Source organism: Mustela erminea, chromosome 3, assembly GCF_009829155.1.
Source record: "Mustela erminea isolate mMusErm1 chromosome 3, mMusErm1.Pri, whole genome shotgun sequence".
NCBI lineage: Eukaryota > Metazoa > Chordata > Mammalia > Carnivora > Mustelidae > Mustela > Mustela erminea.
The window spans coordinates 106627238-106651570 of NC_045616.1; the positions used below are offsets into that span (position 1 = coordinate 106627238).

Below are 24333 nucleotides of genomic sequence, written 5' to 3' on the forward strand. Positions count from 1 at the left end.
CTCACGGCTAATTTCTACAACAGTGGTAAGTGAGGAAAACAAGGCTAATTTCTACAACAGTGGTGAGTAAGTGGGGAAAACAAGGTAAATAACTCCTACCCGCAGGACTAGAGTCAGTTCAGGTATTAAATGGCTGCTGCATTTTAGGCACCTGTAAAACGTTTACATATACACAAATATGAGTGTATTACGCATTTATTCATTTAATAAATATCCTCTGAGCACTTCGCAGCAGACTTACACAGGAATATGTAAGACAAAGTTCTGCCCCCAAGGGGCTCAAAGACAGACAAAAGCATCAGACATTATGGTTCAGAACATGCCAGGTCATGTTCAAGGGGTAGGAGGGAATGAAAATAATGACAGCTTTGAGGTGTGACACTGCCATCAGATCACTAGTAATTCTAACAAGATACACCATGTATTTTGGGCTGGCTCATAGGTGAGAATATGGTCTACTTTGGTAAATGATTCACTTTGAAGGCATTCATTTATTTATTCAACACACACACACACACACACACACACACACACACAAAGTAGCCTCTACGTGCCAGACACTGTTTTGGGTGCTGGGGCTACCGGAAGATTCAAGACAGATAAAAATCTCTGCCCTCACGAGCTCACATTCCAGTCTAGGGGAATCAGATAAACAAATTGAAAGTAAATACTAGCTTGTATTTCATGGGACTCTAAGATGCCATTAATTATACAATATACTATTTCATGCACTCTAAGAAAGAAAAATAGTTGCCAATTAAACTATGACCCGTCATCTAGTATAAAGTGCATCTTGATTTTAGAGATTCATTAAAATGTGAAAATCATGTATGCCCTAAAATCTGTGATATAAACAAAGGGGGAACGTGCCGCAGAGAAAAAGAATACAGAGAGAGGGGAGCGGGGGCGGATAAGAGGGGGGGAAAGGGACGGTGATTTTAAATAGGGTGGAAGGAAGACCTCACTGAGAAGGTGACTTTTGGGTCAAGCCCAGAAGGAGGCAGCGGAGTGAGCCTTGCTCATCAGTATCTGGGAGAAGAGAATTCGGTCAGAGGGGACAGCAAGTGCAAAGGCCTAGAGCGGGGAGCACGCTGATGTATTCAAGGGGCACGAGGAGGCTGGAAGAGTCATCCTGGGATGAAATCTGGGACAGTAATGGGGCAAATCCCCGAGGGCTTTAGGGGGCAGGCAAGAAGCCCAGGAGTTGACTCTAGGTGGGGACAGAAGCTACCCTAAGGTTTTAGGTTAAAGGAGTCTCATGCACTGATTTGCAATTTAATAGGCTCCCTCTGGCTTCCATGTTAAGAGATGAAGGGAAGCAAGGACCACACAGGGAGACCTGTAGAGCCCGCTGTAGGATCCAGGTGACAGATGGCAGTGGGGTAGTGGGCAGTGGTAAATGGCTGGGATCTTTTTTTTTTTTTGGCAGAGGATTTTTAGTTTTGTTATTTTTAAACTTTATTACTTAGAGCTGTTTTAGGTTCACAGAAAAAAAACTGAGTGGAAAGTACAAAGAGTTTCCATACACCTTCTGTCCCCCAACACACACAACCTCCCCCACTATCAACATCTAACGGCTGGGATCTTTGAAGATGGAGCTGCCAGAAGTTTCTAAAGGACCGGATGTGGGGTGGAGAGGAAGAAAGGGGTCAAAGATGACCCTGTGGTCCCCGGCCTGGGCAGTGGAAGGACAGGGTTGCTGTCATCTGGGACAATGAAGACCCAAAAGGAAAGATCAGGGGTGTGCTTGCGGACAAGTTCATCTGAGATGCTTCCTGGACAGGCAAGAGAAGATGTGGAACAGATAGTGGGAGTGTAAGGCAGCTGCGCGTGCAGAGGCCCCGGCTGGAGCCGGACATCTGGCATGGTGGTGGACGCCAGAGAACGAGGCTCGCAGTCACTGGGGCAGGGATGCGAATGGAAAAGGAAGAAGGGCGAGACCTGAGCCCTGGTGCCCTGCGACACAGCAGTTGGGGAACCGAGAACAATCAGCGGAGACAGAGAAGCCAGTGATGAGGGGACGACGCTAAGAGTGAGGTGTCCTGGAGGCCGAGTCAGGGCAAAGGATGCCGAGGAAGACTCGCCGAGCAGAGCGACTGAAAAAACACAGCTGACCGGCCCAGGGAGAGGAGGCCAGAGCCGTGGCCCCTGATGACCTCACTGAGCACACTTCTAATGGAATGGTGAGGACAGAATCCCATGTGAGCTGGTTTCTAGAGAGAACATGAACACCCTTTCCACATTTTACTCTAAAGGAAAAAAACAAGGTAGTAGCTGGAGGGAGAAATGGGTAAAAAGCTTCTCTCTCTCTCTCTCTCCCTTTTCCTTTCTTTTTTTGCTTTTTGGGTTTCTTTTTAAGCACTGGGGCATTCCCAGCATGTTGGTATACGGACAGGCCAGATCCAGGGGAGGAAGGACTGGAGAGAGGACAGAGCCCGAGTCACCAGTGCCATGGTGTCCCTGAGAGAAGCTGCTTCAGACGGGGCGTGGGGGAGGGCCGAGGTGAGAGCCAGGAGAAACGGCAAGAACGAGTGAGGCAAGGTACTCAGCAAGGGGAGCCTGACCTGGAGAAGCTGCTGCTGGAAATGTGAGGACAGAGGAGAGGGTAGGAACTTGCCCCTGGGACAAGGGGAAGGCAATGGGCCGAGGGAGAGGCAGTATCGGTGCTGAGTAGCATGAGGGCTCATGACCCTAATGAGGTTTATGACCTCAATTTTATTTTTTTAAAAGATTTATTTATTTATTTGAGAGAAAGGGAGAGCAAGAGCACACATGCACACTTGTGTTGGGGGGGAGGGGCAGAGGAGGGATTCTCCGGCAGACTCCATGCTGAGCGTGGAGCCTGACACAGGGCTCCTGGGGCTCTCGGGGCTCTCGACCTCATCATGACCCATGAGATGACCTGCACCGAAACCAAGAGCTGGATGCTTAACTGACTGAGCCACCCAGGCACCCCTATGACTACTATTTTATTTCATTTCTTTTTTTTTTTTTAAAGATTTTTATTTATTTATTTGAAGACCGAGATCACAAGTAGGCAGAGAGGCAGGCAGAGAGAGGGGGAAGCAGGCTCCCTGCTGAGCAGAGAGCCTGATGCGGGGCCCAATCCCGGGACCCTGGGATCATGACTGGAGCTGAAGGCAGAGGTTTTAACCCACTGAGCCACCCAGGTGCCCCTCATTTTATTTTTTATTAACAAATAATGTATGATTTGTTTTAGGGGTGTCTTACACAATTCACAGTGCTCACCACAGCACATACCCTCCCCAGTGTCCATTATAAGACTACCATTTTAAAATGAGACCCCGCAGCTTGGCTGTGTTTCCCTCCAAGTGCAGGGGTGAAGAAGAGTTCACTTTGACAGGGCGGGGGTTTTCCCCAGTGGGGAAGGCAAGGTGAAACGGGGCAAGGGAGCCTCTTTGTTGTAATGGTTACCTATGGGATAGGAGTGGGGCCTGGGAAATGGGCTTTCTTAACAGAACCTGTGCCAAGTGGCACTGAGCTTAGCAGCTGGGAGTGGATGACCAGGGCGTGAACCACCAGGGCCCAGCTGGAGAGCCTGTGACCCCTGTTATGCCATACTCAAGCATTTGGTAGAACTGTTACCTGAGATATTGGGGAAGGCAGGCCTCGTATTCATCCTAACTCATAACTCAGGTCTGGGGGCCGGGGGGACACAGGAACCCCCTGAGAGGCAGGACAGTACAATGCCTGTGTGGAAGGAAGCTGCAAAGGAAACAGGCTTCTCCACCAACTTGATGGATGGCCTGGGCAGGCTACTTAGCATTCTGGGACCTTGAATTTTTTTTTTAAGATTTTATTTATTTATTTGACAGAGAGAGAGAGAGAGAGAGAGATTATGTGTGTGTGTGTGTGTGTGTGTGTGTGTGTGTGTGTGTGTGTGTAAGCAGAGAGGAGAGGCAGACTCCCCACTGAACAGAGAGCCTAATGCGGCGCTCTATCCCAGGACCCTAGGATCATGACCTGAGCTGAAGGTAGACGCTTAACCCACTGAACTACCCGGGTACCCCAGGGGGCCTTGATCCCCTGTCTGTCACATGGAGGCAATTCTGACATCTCTTCCTCAGGCTGCTGGGAGGGTTGAGTGCAATGCTGCCCACAGAGTTCTTTTACAGTCCTAGACATGGACGTTGCTCAGGATGGGGACCACTGCTGCAGGCTGGCTGACAAGGCAGCTCCAAACAGATCAGAGATTCCCCAAACCCAGCCCTGTAGGGAGACCGCGTGGGAGCACACAACCTTTCTCCTCGAGTCCCACGTCCTCGCCTGCTCCTCTAACCACCAAAACACGGCAGCCTGACACTCCACATCCCCACAGGAAACAGGAAAGCAGGTTTCCCATTGGCCACAGACAGAGACAAGCCACAGTGGGATGAGCGCTTTGACTGCTGCCATGACAACCAGCAATGGCCAGACTTCAATTAGGAAGGAGGAATAAAAGACATCCAATTAGGAGAAGAGAATAGGATTCTCTTCTTATTGAGGAATTCCCAGGGCTGAGGAAGTGCTTCAGCAGAAGAGACTGGCTTTAGAAAGCTTTCTGCTCTAACATCCAGTGCCTCCCCTGCTCGCCAGTCTTCAATCGCTGTCTGAGCTGTGGGCTCCGGTGGATCTGACATGAGTGGGCGGCGCGAGGGGACCCGCTGTAGGTTCTAACCGCTCCAGCCACTGGGTGACCCTGCAAAGTTCTGTGACCTCGCTGTCCCTCAGTTTCCTCACTGACGTAACAGTACCTGTTCCATAAGATTGCAGTGAGGGTAGAGAAAGCACACGTAGGGAGCTTAGCTCAGCACCCGCCACAGCAGGTCCCTTCAATCTAGGGATGTTATCGCATTATTGCCAATAACAGTATCAGCAACATAGACGGCGATGATGTTGTTCTGTACCCCAGCTGCGGAGGGGCAGGAGTGGGAAATGAGAGCCAGCAAGCATCTAGTCTGCACAGACACATCACTGTTTTACTTTCTGTGGGAAGCAGCAGCCATCGGCAGTGCTTGGGAACTTAATAAAAATGCAGAAACTCCTGCTGTCCCCGCCTGCCCCCAGTCTTGCGGAATCAGAATCTGCATTTTTAACCAGAGCCCCAGGTAACCTGTGTGCACGTTCAAGTTCCAGAAACTCTGCTTTAATCCTCCTTTAATCCTCAGAGAGCCCTCTGTGAGGTAGGCAGTGTTAGCTGGATTTTGTAGATACGAGACAGAGAATTAAGAGTCGTAGGCAACACAGCTTCAGGCACAAGGGATGCGGCCTCAGTTGCAGGGCTCAGAAAGGAGCTTCCCACTTCCTCGTCCCCTGCTCCCCATGAGTGTGAGAATGCTGTTCGCCGTCTCAGAGCTCCCTGCCTGGAACCCAGGATGAGCTTGTGTTTTCTCTAAGCCTCCTCCCTAAACTGCAAGGTGCGCCCATCCCCAGAAAGACAGAAGGCCAGAGACAGACAGAGCCCTCACCAGGCACTCCTCCAGATGGCTCCTGTCGGTGGTACAGACATCGACTCTTAAGGTCTTCTGGTGAAGGGCTGGATAGGACATGGACACCCAGAACATTTCATTGAACACGAGGGTGTCTGAGGCGTCCAGGGGCCGGGTCCGGAACAGGCAGGTGGTGCTTTCGGAGCAGGGAAGGATAGCTACGCGAATGTTCCTAGAGGGAGACAGAGGAGAGCCCAGTTCAGTCAGGCTCTGGGCTGATGTGTTGGGCTAAATGGTTGCTGCAAATCCCTCAGCAAACAGCAGCGCGGAGTCCAAGTTCTCAAGGGGTTGTGCAGGTATTCGTAAGGGAAGCAGAAAGGGCCCCCGGATAACACATCACTCTTCCTTCTTCTGAATCCCCCAATCCCCAGAACCTCAAAGTGGCTGGAGCCTGAGGCCAACAGTGTGCAAACATCCGTGCGCAAAAGAATCAGCGAGTCTGCTTGCTGACACTTGGGAAGCCTTACACAACCGCCGGTAGGAAGGCAAAGTGCTACAGCCTCGCAGAGGGGACAATTACAGAGGCGCTGACCCCGTGACCCATTCAGCCGGCATCTGGATACTCTCCCACAGATACCCCTGCACAAGAACCGATGAGAGACGGAGCAGGTCATTCATTCTGGCTCTGTAAGAGCGGAAGACTGAAAACGACTCTGCTGTCCCATCTTGTCGTCCTTCTGTTTGGCCGGCTTTCCTCCCGCCTTTCCCCTTCCCACACATCACAGCCTCAGATGCTGGCTGGGTGCAGACGACGGAAATAGGAGCTCCTGTTGCTGTCCCAACGCGCACCGTCTAGTCAAAGGAGAAACATGTAGGCAGAGGAAATGCGATGAAATGGAGAGCCAGTGGGCCGTGGGAAGAGCCCACAGGCAAACAGGGCAGTGTTCGCTACATCATGCCCTGTAAGGTAAGAGCCATCACACCCTTCCGACAGCAGCGCAGCGTCGGGCCCTGACTCCTGAGAATGGCAGCTCCTTCTCCTTCTGTGTGGAATACTTGGGCTTAGAGCAGACAAAAGGGGCCATGACCACCTTCTTCATAAGGCTTCGAGTTCACAAGGGCAAGGATGTGCTCAGCACCCCATTCTTGGGCCGGCCCACAGCAGGGGCTCACAGCGTACGTGGGAAGGAACTAAAGCCGTGGAGAGTGCTTCCCTTTATAGTTAGTTGAGTTCACCTTCACGCCTGAATCCACACTCATGGTACGGACGTGTGGCATGACGACGGTCACACGTATTAAACACACACGCAGCCCACTGTCTTAGCAGGACAGAGCAGGAGAGCACCCCCAGGGAAAGCCACAGAGGCTGAGAGTGACAGACACTGTGTCAGCGATATACTCACACTTTCTGGTCCTGCTGCAGCGGCAGAGCAGAGAGGTTACTGAGCTGGATGATTAATATTGCAAATTGCTTATTCTTCTCATCATACCTGAAATGGAAAGGGGCATATGGAGCTTCTAGGAGTGACACATTTCTCTCTCCCTTAAGGATCACCGATGTGGCTGCTGGCTGCTCGGGGGGCTGTGGTGAGCTCAGGGGCAGAAGGCCCAGGCTTTGCTGCCATGCAGGGGTGTAGGTACAGAGCTGTCAGTCTCAATGTTTAAAGAGAAGCCAGAAGATTGCGCTATCTGAAATTTCTTGATATTTAAATGTTGGCCATTAATTTCTACTGAAAATAATATCGAGGTCATCCTACATTGAGAGAAAACCACAAGAATAACAAATCTGGGCTGCAACTCCCGGAGGGTGGAAACCTCAATGGGATGGTAAGACAAAAAGCCACAGCAACAGTGACGGAACAGACCAACATGCTAGAGGTCTCAGTCAGGGTCTGGCGTTGCCATTGGCCAGCTCCGTGGGTTGGGGCAAGTTGCAAGGTCTTCAAGACCTTATTTTTAAACTCTTTTGTAAAATGTGGAGCTGAGAAGGAGGGAGAGGGTTGGCCCCCTTTAGTTGGGAGCCCACAGCTCCTGGCAAGTCCTGCTGGTTCTGCCTTCCTCCCCGGGGCAGCCATGAAGGTCAAGGCTGGGAGGATGCTGCCCACCACCCCCACTGCATTCGTCTTCCCAGTCACTTACTTCAGGGCAATCTGAACCCGGGTTGTACCCACTGCTTCTGATTCATCACTGTCAAAGGCAGCGGCTTCTGAAGCACCCAATCTGGAAGGCAACGTAGGGAAGAAGAGGGTCAGGCTTCCCTGCAGTAACCTAGGGCCAAAGCCATTTTCTAGACACGGGGTTCTCTCTGGCAGGGTGCGTCTGGGTCCTCAAAGAGGGAAGTCTGGGTAGCTCAGACTCCCTGCAGACCCTTCCTTCCCACAGCTGCTCAGGATTCCTCTCTGGAAGGGGCTGTCCTTTCTCTAGCACTCACCCCCTTAGCTATACGCTCCTTTGTGGCAATCACGGGACCAGCACTCCCGCAAATGTGACGTGCCCCCAGCCCTAGGAGGAGCAGTGCTGTGTACACCTTCAACACAACCTAAACAGGGCTCCCGGCGGGGAAGGTGGGGTCACCTGGCCATGCCCTCCCACATACCAGAGGGGGCCCGGGCTCTGCATTCTCAGACTTCCCAAAGAAAGCCAAGACTCAGGGACCCACCTCTGCACCGAAGCCTCATACACACCACTGTCCCCGGCCACAGATTCATCTGACACAGCAGCTGAGACACAGGCCACTTTCAGGCTGCACCCCTGGGCTGTATTCATAGCTGGAGGAGGAAGGGGGAAAAAGGAAGGATGGCATGGTAGGGTTCAGAAACCAGGACACTGTCTTTGCAACATATACTTTTGATCTACTCTCTGTCCTAAGGTGGTCCTGCCAATACCACCTCTGAACTCAACAGCAAGGTCCTGCCTTGCTTTGGGGTGTACGTTTCTGTCGTTTAACATCCCAGACTTGGAAGCCCAAGTGCCTGGGTGCACATCTCAGCTCCACCACGTACTGCTTCGCCACGCTGAGACATGGCCAGAGAGTCTGTGATTCCTTCTCTGTAAAATGGGAAAAGTAACACCTACCCTATGAGACTGCTGGGAGGACCCAATGGGACATTCTAGAGAAGTCCTCAGTACAGAGCCTGATGCAGGAAAGCACTTGACGAAATTCAGTACCACTATCCTTACTGCAACGCTCATTCCCACCACTGTGCTGATGCCTTCTAGATCGATCCCTACGCCTCTGGGACAAAATAACAGCCCCTGGACCCTTGGGAGGGGCAAGAGGAAAACAAGGGAGGATTTTACCACTTGGCTTATTACATCCCATTCCTCAGTCCACTCCTTAGCCCCCTGCCCTTGACAGAGGCCCTCAAAAGTCTCCGACCCAGGGCTCCAACCAGGCACTTGGCCCATGCTGCACATTCCTTCTTCCCCTAAGTCGATGGTGAGCCAGGCCCCCTGCCAGGCTCTGAGCTATCAAGAGGGACAGGACACTTCCTGAGCTCCATGCAGTGGGGAAAACTGGGTTCAGGTCCTTCAACCCCACAGCCAGCATTTGGAGTGCCTGCTGGGTACCAGGCACCGGGGCAGCCCGGAGAAGAGACCGGCCCAGGCTGAGCGAAGGGATGGGGACAGCGAGCCTGGGGGAAGCCAAGAGACCATCTGGGTGCAGCTTTCCCAGCCCGCACGTCCCACGCCTGCTGTGGCCAGCGGAGACTTCCCGCCTTTAGACCCACGCATCTCCACCCTCCACTAAGCCACTTAAGGAGATTAATTTGTCTGCTGACTGAACAGCGGCACTAATCGCATAACCTGCTTAGTGTCAGAGCTCAGCCTGGCATCGCTCACCGCGGGGATGGCGTTTGGAGATGGCGCGAAGGAAAACCCCGTCCTGAGACATGTGCGGTCCTGGGCCCACAAGTCCCAAGGACACTCAGGGAGAAGGGGGGTCGCTCCGGCACCTTGCTGGGCCCCTTACTTGGCATGTCGCCCGCCTCTGACAGACTGTCAGGAGCTTCGGGAGCCTCCTTAGAGGTTCCGCCCGCACCCGCTCCTCTCCAGGGGGCAGTTTTCTGAAGTTGGCCACCTGCCGTCGTAGGAAGCCTATTTTTATTTTTGTTTGAGAGCACTCAGCAAGACTCCCTTCCTGATGAGGGAGCCCCGGGGATCTCTCGGCTCCTCTTCTAAGGAAATGGCTGGCACTCACCCAGCGGAGCCTTTAATTAACCAGGAAATCTCATCTTCCCCCCACCTTGCTCCCACTGGCCCTTGCACTCGGACGGGTAATTGTGGGCATCGTAGCAGTCATCCTGCCTAGTCCTGGCGTCTTAAGGCTGAGATGGGTCTAGCGTCTCCCCCCTGGCCTCATGAGGAGCCAGGAGGAGGAGCCCTGCGCATACAAAGCCCGCACGTCTTAGTGTGGATCTGGGCAGGTGGTCCTGGTGCCAGTCCAATTCTACCACTTCCTAGCCATGACACTGACCTTACTGGGCCCCACTTCCTTTGTAAATGAGGATAAAAATTGCACCCGTCTCACAGAGTTATTATGAGGCTTAAGTGAGTAAATACATAACAGTGACCGTATGCTGTATACCTGCATTTATACCTGCACTGGGCTCAGTTTTGACCTTCACACCAGATGGGCATGGTGGGGCTAGTAAGCACCAGAGTGTCTCAGGAGCAAACACACAGAGCCGCCTCACATCAAGAGAGGAGTGCCATGATCAAGAGGTTGGGTGCTCGGGCAGGAAAACCCAGGTTCCAATCCCTTCTTTCCCCACCTGTTGGCTGGGGGATACCACCTTTCTGAACCCGCTTCCTCATCTGTGAAATGGGCATAAAAGAAATAACCTACTTCACTGTATAAAGCACATTGCCCATCACATAATATACCCCAATAAATGCTAACTATTATAATTTAATATGTAGTTGCTGCAAAAAAAAAAAAAAAAAAAGAAGAATTTCTCTCCTGACAAATCTTAGCTATATTGTCAGCATTTCTGTCTTGAAGATTCCAACTTGAATCTCAATTCATGGCAAAATGTTCTTTCCGACCCCATGCAGAATGGGAGCCAGATCATATCATTCCCCAATTCAAGCGATCATATAGGTCCCTGCCGCTATTAGGATAAAATCCTAACTCCCTAGCACGGCCCGCTGGGCCTCAAATGACCCAGACTCTGCCTGATTCTCTGGTTTGCCGGCGACCTCTAAACGCTGGCCTCAGAGGTTTTGCTCCTGCTTTTCCCAAGGCTGGCTCCTTCTCACTCTTCAACTCAAATGTCCCCGTCCTTTACAGCCCAGTCTGAATGTGCAGACCCACCCCAACCAGAATGGCCCCACCGCATCCCATTTATTTTCCTTCTAGGGCTTTCATTGGTCTGACAGACCAATGTGACTTTCTGTGCCTTCATTTCACATGAACTTCCTGGGGACAGGGACCTTGAGCTTGCCTGCCCTTAACGCTGTATTCTTGTGACTAATCCTGTGCCTGGCACATGGCCTACCTGTTGAACGAATGAAGGAACCTGTGTACAACCATGAGCACAAGACCTGGCATTTAGTTTTAACAGATACTTAATATCTGTTGAGAGAAGGAGTCCACCACGGAAAACCCCCTTAGCCCAGGACCCAGAACACAGTAAGCTCCTAAAAAGTGCCTACTGAATGACTAAATCAATTGATAGAGATGTGAAAGCTGGGCACACAGAAAGCAGTCAGTGAATGACCACAATTATCACTGGGATCTGTGCTCAGGCCTGAATGCAGGTCCTACCCTCCTCCCTCCCTGTGGTCCCCCTTATGGATATGATGCTCTCTACCTTGGCCCAATGGTTTGCCTTCCGTTCCTGGTTCGTCCAGCTGGTACCTCTCCCGGGTGCTGCTGCCGAGGCTCAGTTCACAGAGAGTGGTACTCAGCTCTGGGTCTTCAAACTCCAGAGGGCTCAGGAAAGCGTCTCCAGTCAGGAGGGGGTCAGCAATGAGAGGGGAGCAGGGCGGGGATGGAGAGGAGAGGGAGGAGCGGGGGGACAGGGAGGTCATGGACTTCGGGGTGCCAGACAGGGAGCGCAGGGCCTGCAGGCGGCTGCCCCCCTCCGCCTTCTGGGTCTTGGCCACCTCGTCCTCATGGATGGTGGTGATGCAGCCTGAGGGCCGGAAGCCCGTGGCCCCCTCCAGGATCAGAAACTCCACCTTGCTCTGCAGCTCTGAGTCCAGTGGCTCGAAGGGGTCATAGTAGAGGTCAGTGAAGCTGGCTGAGGTGGAGGAGTCCAGGCTGGAGGCGGCCAGGGAGCCCCGGCTGGACGTGAGGGACCCAGGGCTGCTGCCTGAGGACAGGGACTGCATGCTGCTTGAGAGGCTGGGGGCAGGGAGAAAAGAGAAGGTGAGTAACGCAGAACGGAGTGGGCCATCTGGAACCTCCTTCCTGGCTCGGAAGAGCACTACGGCCACTTACATCACCATTTTTGTTAGACCCTCTTGACAGTCTCAGGGGAGACCCTGCACCCCCATTTCACTAAAGAGGACACCCTCAGAAGCCCACATAATCAGAAAGTGCCAGAGCCGGGATTCAGACCCAAGTCAGCTGCCTTAGAAGTCCACCTTTTCTTGTCTCCCAAACCTCCACTGGCCCTAGTCCATTTTCACACTTTTTCCCTGTATGAATCCATCCCTATTTCTTGACAGTTTTCCTCAGATAAACTCGGTCATTACTCATCAATATGTTTATCTTAAAAGGAAACTTTCTATCCTAAGTGTGATTGGAAAAGCAGCACCACTTACTGCAAATAGAAGGCAAGCATTACACATCTCTGATGGAACAAAATGTTATTAAATCCCAGCGATGCGCTGCTGCCCACCAAGGCCCAGGCCTGAGGCCCGTGTTCCGTGTGTCGGGAAAGCGGGTGGGCAGGTATTTGAGACGTCAGTGAGACACACAATGAGGGCCTGCTCCTTGGTGCTGGCAGAAGGACTGAGGGCGCCACAGTCCAGAGAGCTGGAGGACCCAGCCCCTGGCCACGCCAGGCCCAACCCAAGCCCACCAGCCTGACTAGCTGCCTGCGGTGCTTTGAAATGCCCACACTCAAGCCGTGGAGCACACTGGAAGGGCAGAGCCCAGCCGTGCGGCCACACTCACGCCTGCCACTCACCTTTTCAGCTGGGAGTGCAGCGCTGCAACTTGTCGGGTGGCTTCCTCCAGCTCTCTCACCAGCTGGTTCCTCTTACTGTTCAATTTTAACCTGAAGGGATAGAGGGCATGAGTGGGGAGCCCCAGGAGATCCAGCCTCTGTCTGCCTGAACGAGGAATCGTAGGCAGGTACTTGCGGAGATGTACACAGACCCACAGTCATTTACACAAGAATCTTCCGGAAGCATTTTACCATGTTTTTGGAGACAGGGCCTCCGCATACGACCCTCTAGTCATGGCTATACTCATCACCTACTACATGCCAGGGGCTGTGCTAGGAAACGTCTAACGCAGCCTTAATCCATCTGCACAATAATCCTGCACAGCAAAAATGGCTTTACCACTTCACGTATGAGGAAACTGAAGCCCTTAGAGTTAAATAATTTACTTCAATCTAAATCTTTTTTTTTTTTAAAGATTTTATTTATTTATTTGACAGAGAGAAATCACAAGTAGTCAGAGAGGCAGGCAGAGAGAGAGAGGGGAGGAAGCAGGCTCCCCGCCGAGCAGAGAGCCCCATGCGGGACTCGATCCCAGGACCCCGAGATCACGACCCGAGCCGAAGGCAGCGGCCCAACCCACTGAGCCACCCAGGCGCCCTAGAGAATTAGTAGCAGAATTAGAATTCTACCCAATCATCCCTCCCTCTCTTTCTCCCCCTTCCTTCCCATCCATTGGCCCCTAGCCACCCGCCAGTATCTGCTGAGTACCTGCCTCATACCAGAAACTGTCGTTGGCACTAGGGATAAAGATGTTGTTGGCACTAGGGATAAAGATGTGAGCAACACGGAACTAGTTTCTACTCTTATGGAGCTTACATTCTGCTGAGGGGTGGGGGGCAAATATTAAGAGAATACTCAGATCTCTAGTAGATACTAGAGGTTAGCACGCTGTGTGTCAAGGTTTATGAGGAAAAAGTATAGAATGGCAGGAAAGAACGCAGGAGAAACTCAATTGAGACTGGCAGGTGGGCCTTTTTGAGCAGATGACTGTGTGGCTGGGCCTGTTGGTAGATCTATGCTCTCCTCCGCTCCCTGGGCCCACAGCCAGACGCCTTCACAGCTTCCCGGGCAGCTGGGTGGGTGGAACGTGGGACAGGGTTTCAGACAACAGGATGTGAGTGAGGAAGGCGCATCAGGCTGACGTGGTAAAGTTGGTGGATCTTCCCCCCAGCCGCCCAGAGGGCTCTAAGAAGGGAGGTGGGACGAGCTTGGGTCCTGACGGTCCTGAAAGACCAAACACATGGAAGCCTGCCTGTCAGCCACGCATACCTGACTGGACGCTATGCAGGCAAGACCCAAGCTTCTGCTGCATTAAACCATGAAGATTTGGGAGTTGTTTCTTGCAGCAGTTGACCTGCTGACTAGTAGAGACATTTAAGCTGATAGGAAGGATGGACAGGAGGTGGTCAGGAAGAGTGCAGGGGAAAGAACATTCCAAGCAGGGAATCACAGCAGGGAACTCTCTCATGTTAAGGTCACCATGGCTGCCGTGAGGAAAAGGGGTAGGAGGCTGTGGATGGGAGGCAGGGACAAGACGTTGGGGTGGCTACGATGGTGTGATTGAGAAGGCGTGGGTCAGGGTGACACTGGAGTGGACAGAGAAAGGTCACGGGCTGGATGAGGGGAAAGGCTGAGGGAGTTAAGAGGAAGACTGTGAGGTACCTGCCACTAGCAACTGAACAGATCTGAGATGGCTCCTGCGGAGATGGGAAGGTGAGGCACGGGGCATCCCAGGGGAAGAGAAGAGTTCTCTTATGGATGTGTGGGCACAAACACCAAACAGCTGGGCTGTTGTGAAGGTGGGGAGCCTCCAACACATGGGTCACCATGCAGAAGAAAGGACCGTCTGCTGTGGATTAGACTATGTCCCCCTGCCCCAGAATTCATATCCTGAGGTCTTAATGACCCACTCCCTCAAAATGGGATTGTATTTGGAGAAAAGAATTTCAAGGACTTAAGGTTAAAATGAGGTCATATTGATGGGTCCTAATCCAACACGACCCAAGTTCTTATAAAAGGAGATTAGGACACAGACTCTGCATACAGAGCAGACCAAGCGAAGACATAGCAGACGTTCGTGTGTGGATGACCGTCATCAAGCTAAGGAGAGAAACTTCCAGAGAAACAATTCTGGCAGCACTTTGGTCTTGGGCTTCAGGCTCCAGAACTGTGAGAGAATACATTTCTTCTATTGAAGTCACTGGTTTTATGGCACTCTGGTTTGACAGCCTGACAAACGAATGCACCACCATAGGGTAAAATATAATGGGGGAAAAGGAAGGGGCCAGCACTAAGCTCTGAGTATCTACAGCACCACATGGTTGAACAGATTGGCAATAGCAGGCAAAGGAGCCCGAGAGAGTGGGCCCAGAGAGCCCAGAGAAGGGGCAGGTGAGTGTGGTGCAGTTTCCTGGATGGAACATGGGAGCAAAGATCTGCACGGAGGAATGGCTGAAAGCAGGTATGAAAGACCTCCCTGGAAGCAAAATCCTTGCTTTTAGAAGAACCTGATGGATCCAGGCCCACCTCTCAGCCCCCAGCCACTCCTGAAATCCCACATGGAGGGCAGCTTGGGTGGGCTCTAGGGAGGGTGCTGGCCCCTGGAACAGCCCCCTCCAACCACTGGAGTGAGTCCCGCCCAAGGTCCCAGCATCTGACTGGGGAGGGGCTTCATCAGGCAAGGTTGTGCCCTCACAAACTCAGGGCATGGGCTGCCCTCAAGGAGCCACTATTTAGGGTTCTCAGTGTGTGGTCCGCCAACCTCCTAGAGCGGAAAGGGAGGTGTTCTAATTAAATGCTCCTTCTTGGGTCCTACTTTGATCAACTGAATCAGAAGGTCTGGGGCAGGGCCCATGCATCTGCATCTCTGAGGGCTCGCAGGTGGTTTGGGGCACACGGAGCTGCTGTACCAGTGTGTCCTGCTTTTCCAGTCTCTTCCCAAGCTCCCGCAGTATTTGCTGCAAGGGCCACTTTCTCCCAGGGGAGGGAGGCGAAATTCCTTCTCTCTGCTGAAAGATCTGTCTGCTCTATGTCCCACAGACAGACGTGTTCCACTGTGGGGCTCATATCCCCTTAAGCCCCTTCCTAGAGGGACTGACTGACCCAGTCCAGGCTAGGGCCTGGGAGAAAGAGTTCCTTCTCATGGAAAAACCTAACCACACCGGAACCTCCACAAACACACCGAGACCTGCAACACAGGCTCTGCAACGAAGACCAGAACTTGCTCTGCACAACTCAGCAAGGTGGTGAGGGACTTGGCCTGAGTCTCGGCCGCTTCGATCCCTGGTACTGTTCTTCCAGAGTCCCGCCTGGGGCTGGCGGGGCAGGCGGCGGGCCAGCAGATGGAACCCACTGTGCACAAAACCCTTGACCCAACAGAACGGAGAGGGCTGTGGAGTCTCCTGACTCTCCTTCAGAGCAGAGGCCTGGAAGGCTGTGGGGTTGCAGGGCCAATAAACAGCTGGGGCTCACCATTCCCACCTTCCTTTTCCTGTTCTTTGGGAGAAATGTCACGGAGATGTGTTCTGGGAGAAAATACAGGTTCCATTGGAGCCCCCCCGCCAGGATGCTAAGGGGACCGGGAATCGGGGGCCCTCAACTTCCTGAGTGTGGGGGAGTAGCCACCTGGAGCAATACACAGGTGCCGGGCCCTCCTCCGGGGGTGCTAGGCTTGGCGGGCCGTATGGCACTTGCGTGTGATGCCTAGCACATGCTGGGAAGCCACGAATGCACCCAGCATGGAAGTAGGAAGAGGATCCAGAAGGTGGAGGTGGAACCTCCACAAGCTGTAGCTCCGTACCTGGGGTCCTGGCTCACAATCAAGGGCTTGGGCTGCATCTCAGACTGGGGAACTGGTCCCTGGGGACAGGCCAAGGGTGTCCGCGCTCTACCCAGCCCCCTGTGTGTGATGCAGAGCAGCTCTCAGAAGTGGTGCTGGGGGGCTCACGGAAAGGCAGGGTGGAAGCAGGGAGGTAGGACGTGGGGTGCTGAGATGTCTGTGACTGAGGTCTGGCAGGCCTGTGGGGTGCTTCCTGGATGAGTCTATTCCTGTCCTCAAAGGCCCCTGGAGTGGAGCAGCTGATGTGTGAGGGTGAGGAGTATGACTCTCCCAGCCTGAGAGAGAGAGAGAGAGAGAGAAAGAGAAAGAAAGACAGGAGAGAGGAACAGGAAAAACAATGGGAGAGGAAGAGACCTAGAGAGAGAACAACAGAGTCCGGGGCATGAACACAGACAAACACGGGACCGGAAGCGAACGGCTGTAGACATGGACAAACGATGGCTGGGCTGGCGTTCTCCTCTCTCTTCTGTTGGCGGCCATCAGCACTGCGCTCTGACGTGCCTACTTCTAAGAGGCCGGGCAGAGGCCGCTCACCTCGATCCAACTGGCACCCTGCGACGTGCAGCTGGGGCTTATTCAGGGCTAGGGTAGGATCGAGAGTCGGGGGCTGTTGAGCTCAGAAGCCTCCCTGAAGGTATCTCAGGGCCTGTCATGAGGGGACACAGAGAGCGTGCACCCAGGCACCTAAGGCACCTGGCCTGCTTCCACGGGGGTGCAGGCCGCTTCACCTGCTTTATCAACCGGGCTTCTGCCTCTCAACTCCCTTGCTCATCCCTGTCCCTAGACACACACACACATACACACACACACACACACTTGAAAATCACCTCCTTCACTTCGAAGCTCTTGAAGGGCAGGGACTTTGCTCAAAGTCTGCTGCCAAAACAAGTGAAAATAACCAGGATAGATTTTAAAGGCACTAGGACAGGGACTGCCACTTAATAGTTTCTGAATTCTCCAAACTGCCTTACACAGAGAATACACGCATCATAATGTTTTGCAAATAAATGAACCAACGATGGGCCAATGGACAGAATGAATGAATGAATAAGACCTAAGGACTGCAGGGCCTACTCTCCACACAGGGCTGTGCTCTGTGCATTGTGGGTGTGGAGCTTGGGGGGACCCTGAAGGAAATAAAGTCTGTTATCCAGAGAACACAAACTAGTGGCTTTTGAGCTAAAACACACCCAAAGATGATGATGATTTGGCCTTCACAATATTTTTAAAAGTTACTGGACTAGTTGCCAGGGGTTAAAAGTTAAAAATGCAAACAACTCTTTTCTTGAAGTATGGGGACCTCTGGCCACCCAAGGCCCGAATTCCCACCTGCTGGAGGTGGGAGTCGGCACCCACTTGAGGCAAGTGGGGTCTATGCACGCCAGCCTGACCCAGTCTGCCACCAGGAAGGCCTCCAGCATTGATATTGCTTGCCTGGCCCCTAGAAACATCTCACTTTGCATCCCCATCTAAACTAGTGTTTTGCAAAGTGCAAAGTGCAACCCCTCAGCCTGAGGTGACATCAGCTTGGTGGGTCGTGACCGTCACGAGAAGAAACGCAATGTAAGAGAGACAGTCTCAGAGGCTACAACGCAGAGAAAGAGTACGCACGATTTTGTGAAACTTCTGCATCACGGAGTCACCCGTCACAAAGTTGCCTAGTGACTGGTCTCCCTTACATAGGGTTATGCGGCTGACCTTAGTCACAACATAACTTCTAAAAACCCGTACCTGAGCAGACATTTCGGTACTGGGATTCCCTGTGCGAACTCCCAGGGAGCTGGCCTTCTAGACAGTGAATCATTTTCCTCAACTGGCTACTTCGGAGAGCTGTGGGATCTCTACACTGGGCGTTCCTAGGCCAGAGCCCTAGTGTCCCAGGTGGCCTCCCTCGCCCCTCCCCCTGCCTGGGCTGGAGGACAAACTGGCATCAAGGGCAGGGTCCCATGCCCACTCCTGGCCCCAGCCCAGCGGTACCTCTCCGTCAGGGCCTTGCTCTGCGTGTCCCGAGCTGCCTGAAGATCCTTCTCCAGCCGCTTCCGGGCCATCTCCAGTTGCTCTACCTCCCCCTGGGTCCACTTTCGGGGGCTGACGAAGCGCATCTCCTTCAGCAGCTCCTCCTTCTCGTTGATGAGGATCAGCCGGTCCCTTTCCGAGTCCAGCACTCCTGGCCAGGCCTCGCTGTCAAGCTTGGCCAGTTGGATCTTCAGGTTGGCGATCCTGTGGGTGGAGAGGCGAGCATGACGGGTATGCCCCGGGGCACTGCGGGAGCAGGGTCACAGGCTGTGTTTCCAAGGTTATGTACACGGAGCCGTGACAGCCTCCGAGCCATCTCTGGTGGTGACTGTCTTCACTGGACCAGCGTGTCCTCTCAAGGAACCTATTTTTATCTAGCAAACACATGTGGTGCCTCCCCTGTGCCAAAAATGAGTAGGCTCTGCAGGGGTGGGGAGGAGATGTCAATAAGGCAATGTCCTTGCCCTGAGGGACACGAGCCTGGTAGAACAGAGAACAGAGAGCTGGATTCATCACCAGGCGATAGGCTCCTACCGCCAGCTATGTGACCTTGGGCAAGTCGCTTCGTGTCTCTGAGGGAAATAACGAAAACTCCTTTGTCATATGGCTGTGGTGGGAGGCTTTAGACATATTCTAGGAACTCGCAAAGCCTGGTGTTTGGCACAGAGTAAGCACTCAAATGAATGCATCTGCTGCTGCCGTTTTATTACCCGGTTTGACAACTTACTAGGTGTTTAATGTTGGGCGAACTCCCTGAGCCTTGCTCTGAAAATGAGCCACTAACGTATCCAGAGGAGCTGGCACAGGACAGATGCTCAGCCACCAGCCGTGGGGAGCCCACTGCTATGACAGTGCACTCTGCAGTTGCTCACTGGGCGTTCCCAGTCCAGAGACTGGGGTCAGAGGCCTTGAGCCGGAGAGTCTTAGATCATCGGTAATGTGAGTTTACAGCACACGGCCTGGTATACCGCAGGCACTTAGGAACGTTAAAAGGAAGGACTTGGGAGCTCTATCCCTTAACCTCTTTGAGATGCAGTCTCCTCACTGCAGGTGAGGTCAGTACTGTCAGTACTGACCCCACTGTAAGGTGGGATCAGTAATGGAACCCATAAGGTGGGTTATGAGAACCGAATGAAAACTCACCACCCAGAGCTCTTTATACGTTGCCAAGTGCTGGACAGAAATAAAGTTATCTTTGGACCAAAATGAGATTCACAATGTAACTAAGATGAGTGCTACAAAGATCTCAAAGAGATCCTGACCTAATCCTTTTGGATTCAGCCTTCGCAAAGGCTTTCGGTATCACACTGTTGCCCCACCCAACCCCTACAGTGTGGATAAGACCTGGCAGTGAGGCTGTGGGACAGAGGGCCATAGGGGACCTGGCTCACCGAAGCCTGCATGGCATAAACACGGCTGGGACTTGATGTGTGCCCAGGCCTCTGGACTCTCAGTTCGATCTTACCTGCAGATGTGCGGCCCAACCTTTCATTTATAGAAACGTTGCTGGGGACAAAATCTCCACACCGTGTCGTGAAAATTCCAGGCAGACACACACATCTGGGTTTGCTCATTCCCAGCCAAGTGCCTCAGAGGAATTCTTGGAATTGATTAATTTATATGCCACATTCACAAAGAGAGTAATCTGGGACAACTTTGTAGCTTTTGCCTCTCTGAGGATGGAGTGGTCTGGGCAGGTCTGGCAGGGGCTCCACTAGGGGTGGTACGCTGAAGGGGTGATGGATGCTTCATGCTTACATGTACTTTCTAGTGGAGCTTTCCCTTGTGCTCCTTAACCTTTGGGCCACCCACCTTTTTGTGGATCTGATGAAAAGCACTAGACTCACTCTGCAGAAATGCACACATGACAAAACTTAGTGTGCAGACTTTTCATTACAGCCACCTGCCATCCCTTCTTCAAGCCCTGCAGCCTCTGCTTTCCAACCAGTGGGCCGCTCTGTCCTTGACACTTAAACTACCTCTGGGTGAAAAGGGGGTTTGAAACTGGGTAATGGCACATGAGCCAGGAAGCTCTGCGATTAGAAGTTTAATGGTTCAACCCCAGAGGGAAGACTGCAGTGCTTGGGTCTCTCCAGAACTGATCCTCTAAGATAGGCATTACTGTAGGCTAGAATGGATCCAGGGTTCAGAGTGGTCCCCTTCAGAGGGGACAAGGGGCTGCCCAAATGCAGAAGTCTTACTGTTTTGCTGGGCCTCTAGGGGGAGCTGAAATAATGCACAGTGTGTTTTCTCTACCTGACTAGGATCCAATTTCTCCTCCTCTGTTAACAATACTCCACATTTTCTTTGGGAAGTCACTCCTCCCATACTTAAGCCATTTGGTTCCCACAAAGCTGATCTCAATCCCCTTCCCAGAGTTAAGCACATGACCCATGCCTGGACCTTCAGAGAATTCTAATTCCTCCAACTCTGCAACAATGATTGGTTCACCAGGAAAAGCCAGGGAGCCTCAAACTCAAAACCCATCGAATCTGTTGGGAAAGGCAGGTCCTCCTTCTGCTGGGGTTGCTACCCTGATAGTATATTAACTCTAGAATTGCTGGGGATCACCTTTATATTTTGTTAGGAAAGTATGTCAACACAAAGGCAAGCAGGGTGGAGAGGGGAGAAACTGAGTCTACGTAACATGATTTGAATCCCTAGATCCAGCTGTGCCTGAAGGTGGTTTATCCTACGACTTTGTAATTCAATAAGCCAACAAATTCCCTTTTCCGCTTCTTCTAGTTTCTGTAGGATTTCTGTCACTGCTGCGAAGGGTTCTGCTGCTCACATAGAGTTGGCAGAGGGGCAAAGATGGGTGCTCCCATACTCTGTGTGGCCTGGTGTCAAATGTCCGTGGGCCACGTAGCATGTGGATGTGATGTGCCTGGCTTCAATCACCCCCACGCTCTGTGGGTTCCTTCCCAGGAAGGTTGGCTCCGTGCTTAAGAAGATTGCAGACTGGGAGCCAGATTCTTCAGAGTTCAGAATCTGACTCCATCATCTTGAGAAGTCCTACAACATCTTAGACCTTACCTTTCTCTTCTCTACCATGGAGATAATACAAACCACGCTATAAGGTTGTTCTTAAAATTCAGTGAGATGATACACATAAAGATGCTTTACTATAACACCTGGGGTGCCTAAAGGATGCTCCAAAAATAACACCTTTGCTTACGGTCTTAATTTTATTTGTGGCGGTGGATCCCAACTGGGGTCTACACGGTTTGTGAGCACAGCTGGCTCCTCGTTGGGCAGGAGACACTATAGTGCTCAGGATCCAGGGTCTGTTTTAGGATCCCTAAAACCTCCACTGTGCTCCTTCAAACCAGGCTACTCAGGATCACTGGAAAACCCTGATTACAGGAACCGAGCCGAGTAAGTGGCAAGAGAACAAGGCTCTGAGGTTTCACAGATCTGGGTTCAAAGCACAGTGCCACTTTTTACCTAGTTAAGTGTCTCTGGCTCGGTCATTTCTTCTCTGAGCTTCAGAGAGGGTTAAAATATAAAGATCGTAATCCTTATCATCCTGATCGTGGAGGATTAAAGAGGAGGAGGTGTGTGAAGAGTCAGGCAAGGAGCAGACACTGTGCAATGGTGGTTGTCATCACTGGAGCCATCCCGTCCCCAGCCCCTAATTACCTTCTCTTAGCCTCTTCGTATCGAAGGCGCAATCTGACCTTCTCTGCCAACTGATTGTTGCTGCTCGTGGCAAACTGGGGGAAAGAACAAAGTCGGGAATTATAGGGCCATTGTGGCCGGTGCGGAGTTGGATTTCAAGAGCTCATGAGAGACTTGACAGCTTGCGTGGGAAGTAACTAAGAATAGCCCCCAATTACTGAGTTGGCTGTGTGATAGCAGGGAAGCTAGTCAGGCAGACACTTTCCTTCCTGCAGGCTGTGGGAAGACCCCCAAATTCAGACATCCATCACTTCCAGTAGAGAAGCCGAGCGCCTAGAATATCATCTTGCAGCCCCAAATGGCTTGGAGCCCATTCAAGCCCCAGCAGCATGGAGGAGAGCTGGTCAGAAGGAAACAGGGGCAACCAATATACAAGAAAGATATCCTGGGCGAGATGGGGAGGGGCCCAGCTGAAAACTCAGGGAGGCTGCAGGCAGGACTGAAACACTCAGTGACTGAGAAGAATGTCCTAGAACTGGCAGGGAGGCCTACAGTGGCTTGGAGCTGAACACCTGGGCAGCATGGAGAGGGAGGGCAGAGCCCACTGGCCGCATTATTCTGTCAAGAATGGCAGGAAGCTCCAGGGCTCACCCAAGCAGACATGGACAGAGCTTCTCCTCCCAAATGGGGACACAGCAGAAGTAACCAGAGAAGAACAGCATTTAGCCACGAGGCTGGGAGGTAGGTCTGTGCGATGTCACCTGCTCTAGGAAAACAACAGTTCTCCTAACGATCCAGATGGCCGTGGGTCAGTCCTGCTCTAAAACTTCCATGGAGTAAATCCGGAAGGCACTCACACTATTTACTCCTGTGACTAGCCTGAGCTTTCGAAGAGAGCTGTCTGAAAGCCGCATGTAATGTTTCGGGACAAACAGAGGGAAGATATCACCTGCTTTATAGCTGGTGAAAGAAAAACAGAATGGTGATACAAATCTGTAAAAAGGGAGCCCGAGAGAGACCCTGGTCCTTCAGACCTGCTTTCTGTGCAACATCTAGAGATGCAAGCACGTGGACAGGCAACAACCAGGACCATGAAGTCGGCACTGGTTTTTCCTCACACTGTCACCTCATGTCATCCTGGGGCCAAGAGGTCTGCAAGAGAAGAGAGCTCCAGGAGGCTGAGTTAACAGCCAGGCCCACAGAGAGACACCGGTCCACACCTCAGGTGAGAAACAACAAGGTGGTGGTCCTCTACAGCCGCCTCCTGGACGCATGGCCTACTCACACTTCCCGAGATGTCCGTCTGGGAGCTCACATCCAGGTACTGTTTCGGCAGCGGGAAACCCGAACTTTCCAGAGAGCTGCTGCTGGACCACAGGTCAGAGTGGGACCCTCTCTCCGTGCGGAAGCCATCCTTCAGCATGGCGAGGCTCTAAAGAGGGAGGGCAGGGTCAGCAACACAACTGCCCGGGAGGGAGCTCTGGTCTGTCCCCCTCCCTGTGCTCTCCTCCCCGCCTTGCGTCATTCAGTAGGAAGCCACGCTCGCTCCGGGAAGGTAAGTAAAGAGCTAGCAGCAAGGGGGTAGTTGCTCGGTGCCGGGGCTTTTCCCTGGGAGAGACCGGTATGGACCCCGGCTCTGGAGCCACATGGCCTGACCTGGAATCCCTGCACTGCTACCTCCCAGCTGGGTGACCTGAGCTAGTTGATGAAGCACTCTGTGCCTCAGTTTCCTCTTCTGAAAAACAGGAAGAATCACAGGTCCGAGGTCGTGGTACTATCATACTGATTTAAAGAGGTGACCAGGCTAAGGTACAGGTAGTACAGCTGATTCTTACTACCTGTCAGCTTTACCACCAGCTTACTGAATCCTGACATCGGTCTTGTGAGAAATGACTGAAGAGTAGCCCCATTTTATTGATAAGGGAGTTTTTCCACGGAAAGGCTGGCAAATGACAGAGGACGATTTGGCCTGGTCTGTCTGACGGAAGACTTAGCACTCTTAATTGCTAATTACAATAGGAACACGGCTCCCTGTCAACCAGGGCCTGGATGTTTTCATTGGGCTGCTGCCCTGGGCAAGAGCTTCAAGATCATTCTCTGTCAGAGACCCCTTCACGAAAAGGATAAAGCTTCACGTAAAGTTTCCTTCACGATAAAGGAGCCTGACTCCTAATCTGCCAATGGGAACACAAACACACCCAGTATCTCAGAGGCCAGGGTGGCTCCTGTGAGGGGAGGTGGAGTGTC

At 52.4% G+C, this 24333-nt stretch overlaps 1 protein-coding gene across 3 annotated transcripts in view; it reads right to left on the bottom strand.

The window, feature by feature from the left end:
- WWC1 (WW and C2 domain containing 1) overlaps nucleotides 1-24333 on the bottom strand; it is a 151093-nt gene that overhangs the window by 25859 nt on the left and 100901 nt on the right. For all 3 annotated transcript variants that reach the window (XM_032337093.1, XM_032337092.1, XM_032337094.1), the window contains 9 exons: nucleotides 23372-23518; nucleotides 22108-22181; nucleotides 18427-18669; nucleotides 12572-12661; nucleotides 11246-11781; nucleotides 8089-8197; nucleotides 7569-7649; nucleotides 6833-6919; nucleotides 5469-5661 (listed from right to left, as the gene is read on the bottom strand). In XM_032337093.1, coding sequence (XP_032192984.1) covers nucleotides 5469-5661; nucleotides 6833-6919; nucleotides 7569-7649; nucleotides 8089-8197; nucleotides 11246-11781; nucleotides 12572-12661; nucleotides 18427-18669; nucleotides 22108-22181; nucleotides 23372-23518 — 1560 coding nt within the window. The remainder of the gene's footprint in view (nucleotides 1-5468; nucleotides 5662-6832; nucleotides 6920-7568; nucleotides 7650-8088; nucleotides 8198-11245; nucleotides 11782-12571; nucleotides 12662-18426; nucleotides 18670-22107; nucleotides 22182-23371; nucleotides 23519-24333) is intronic.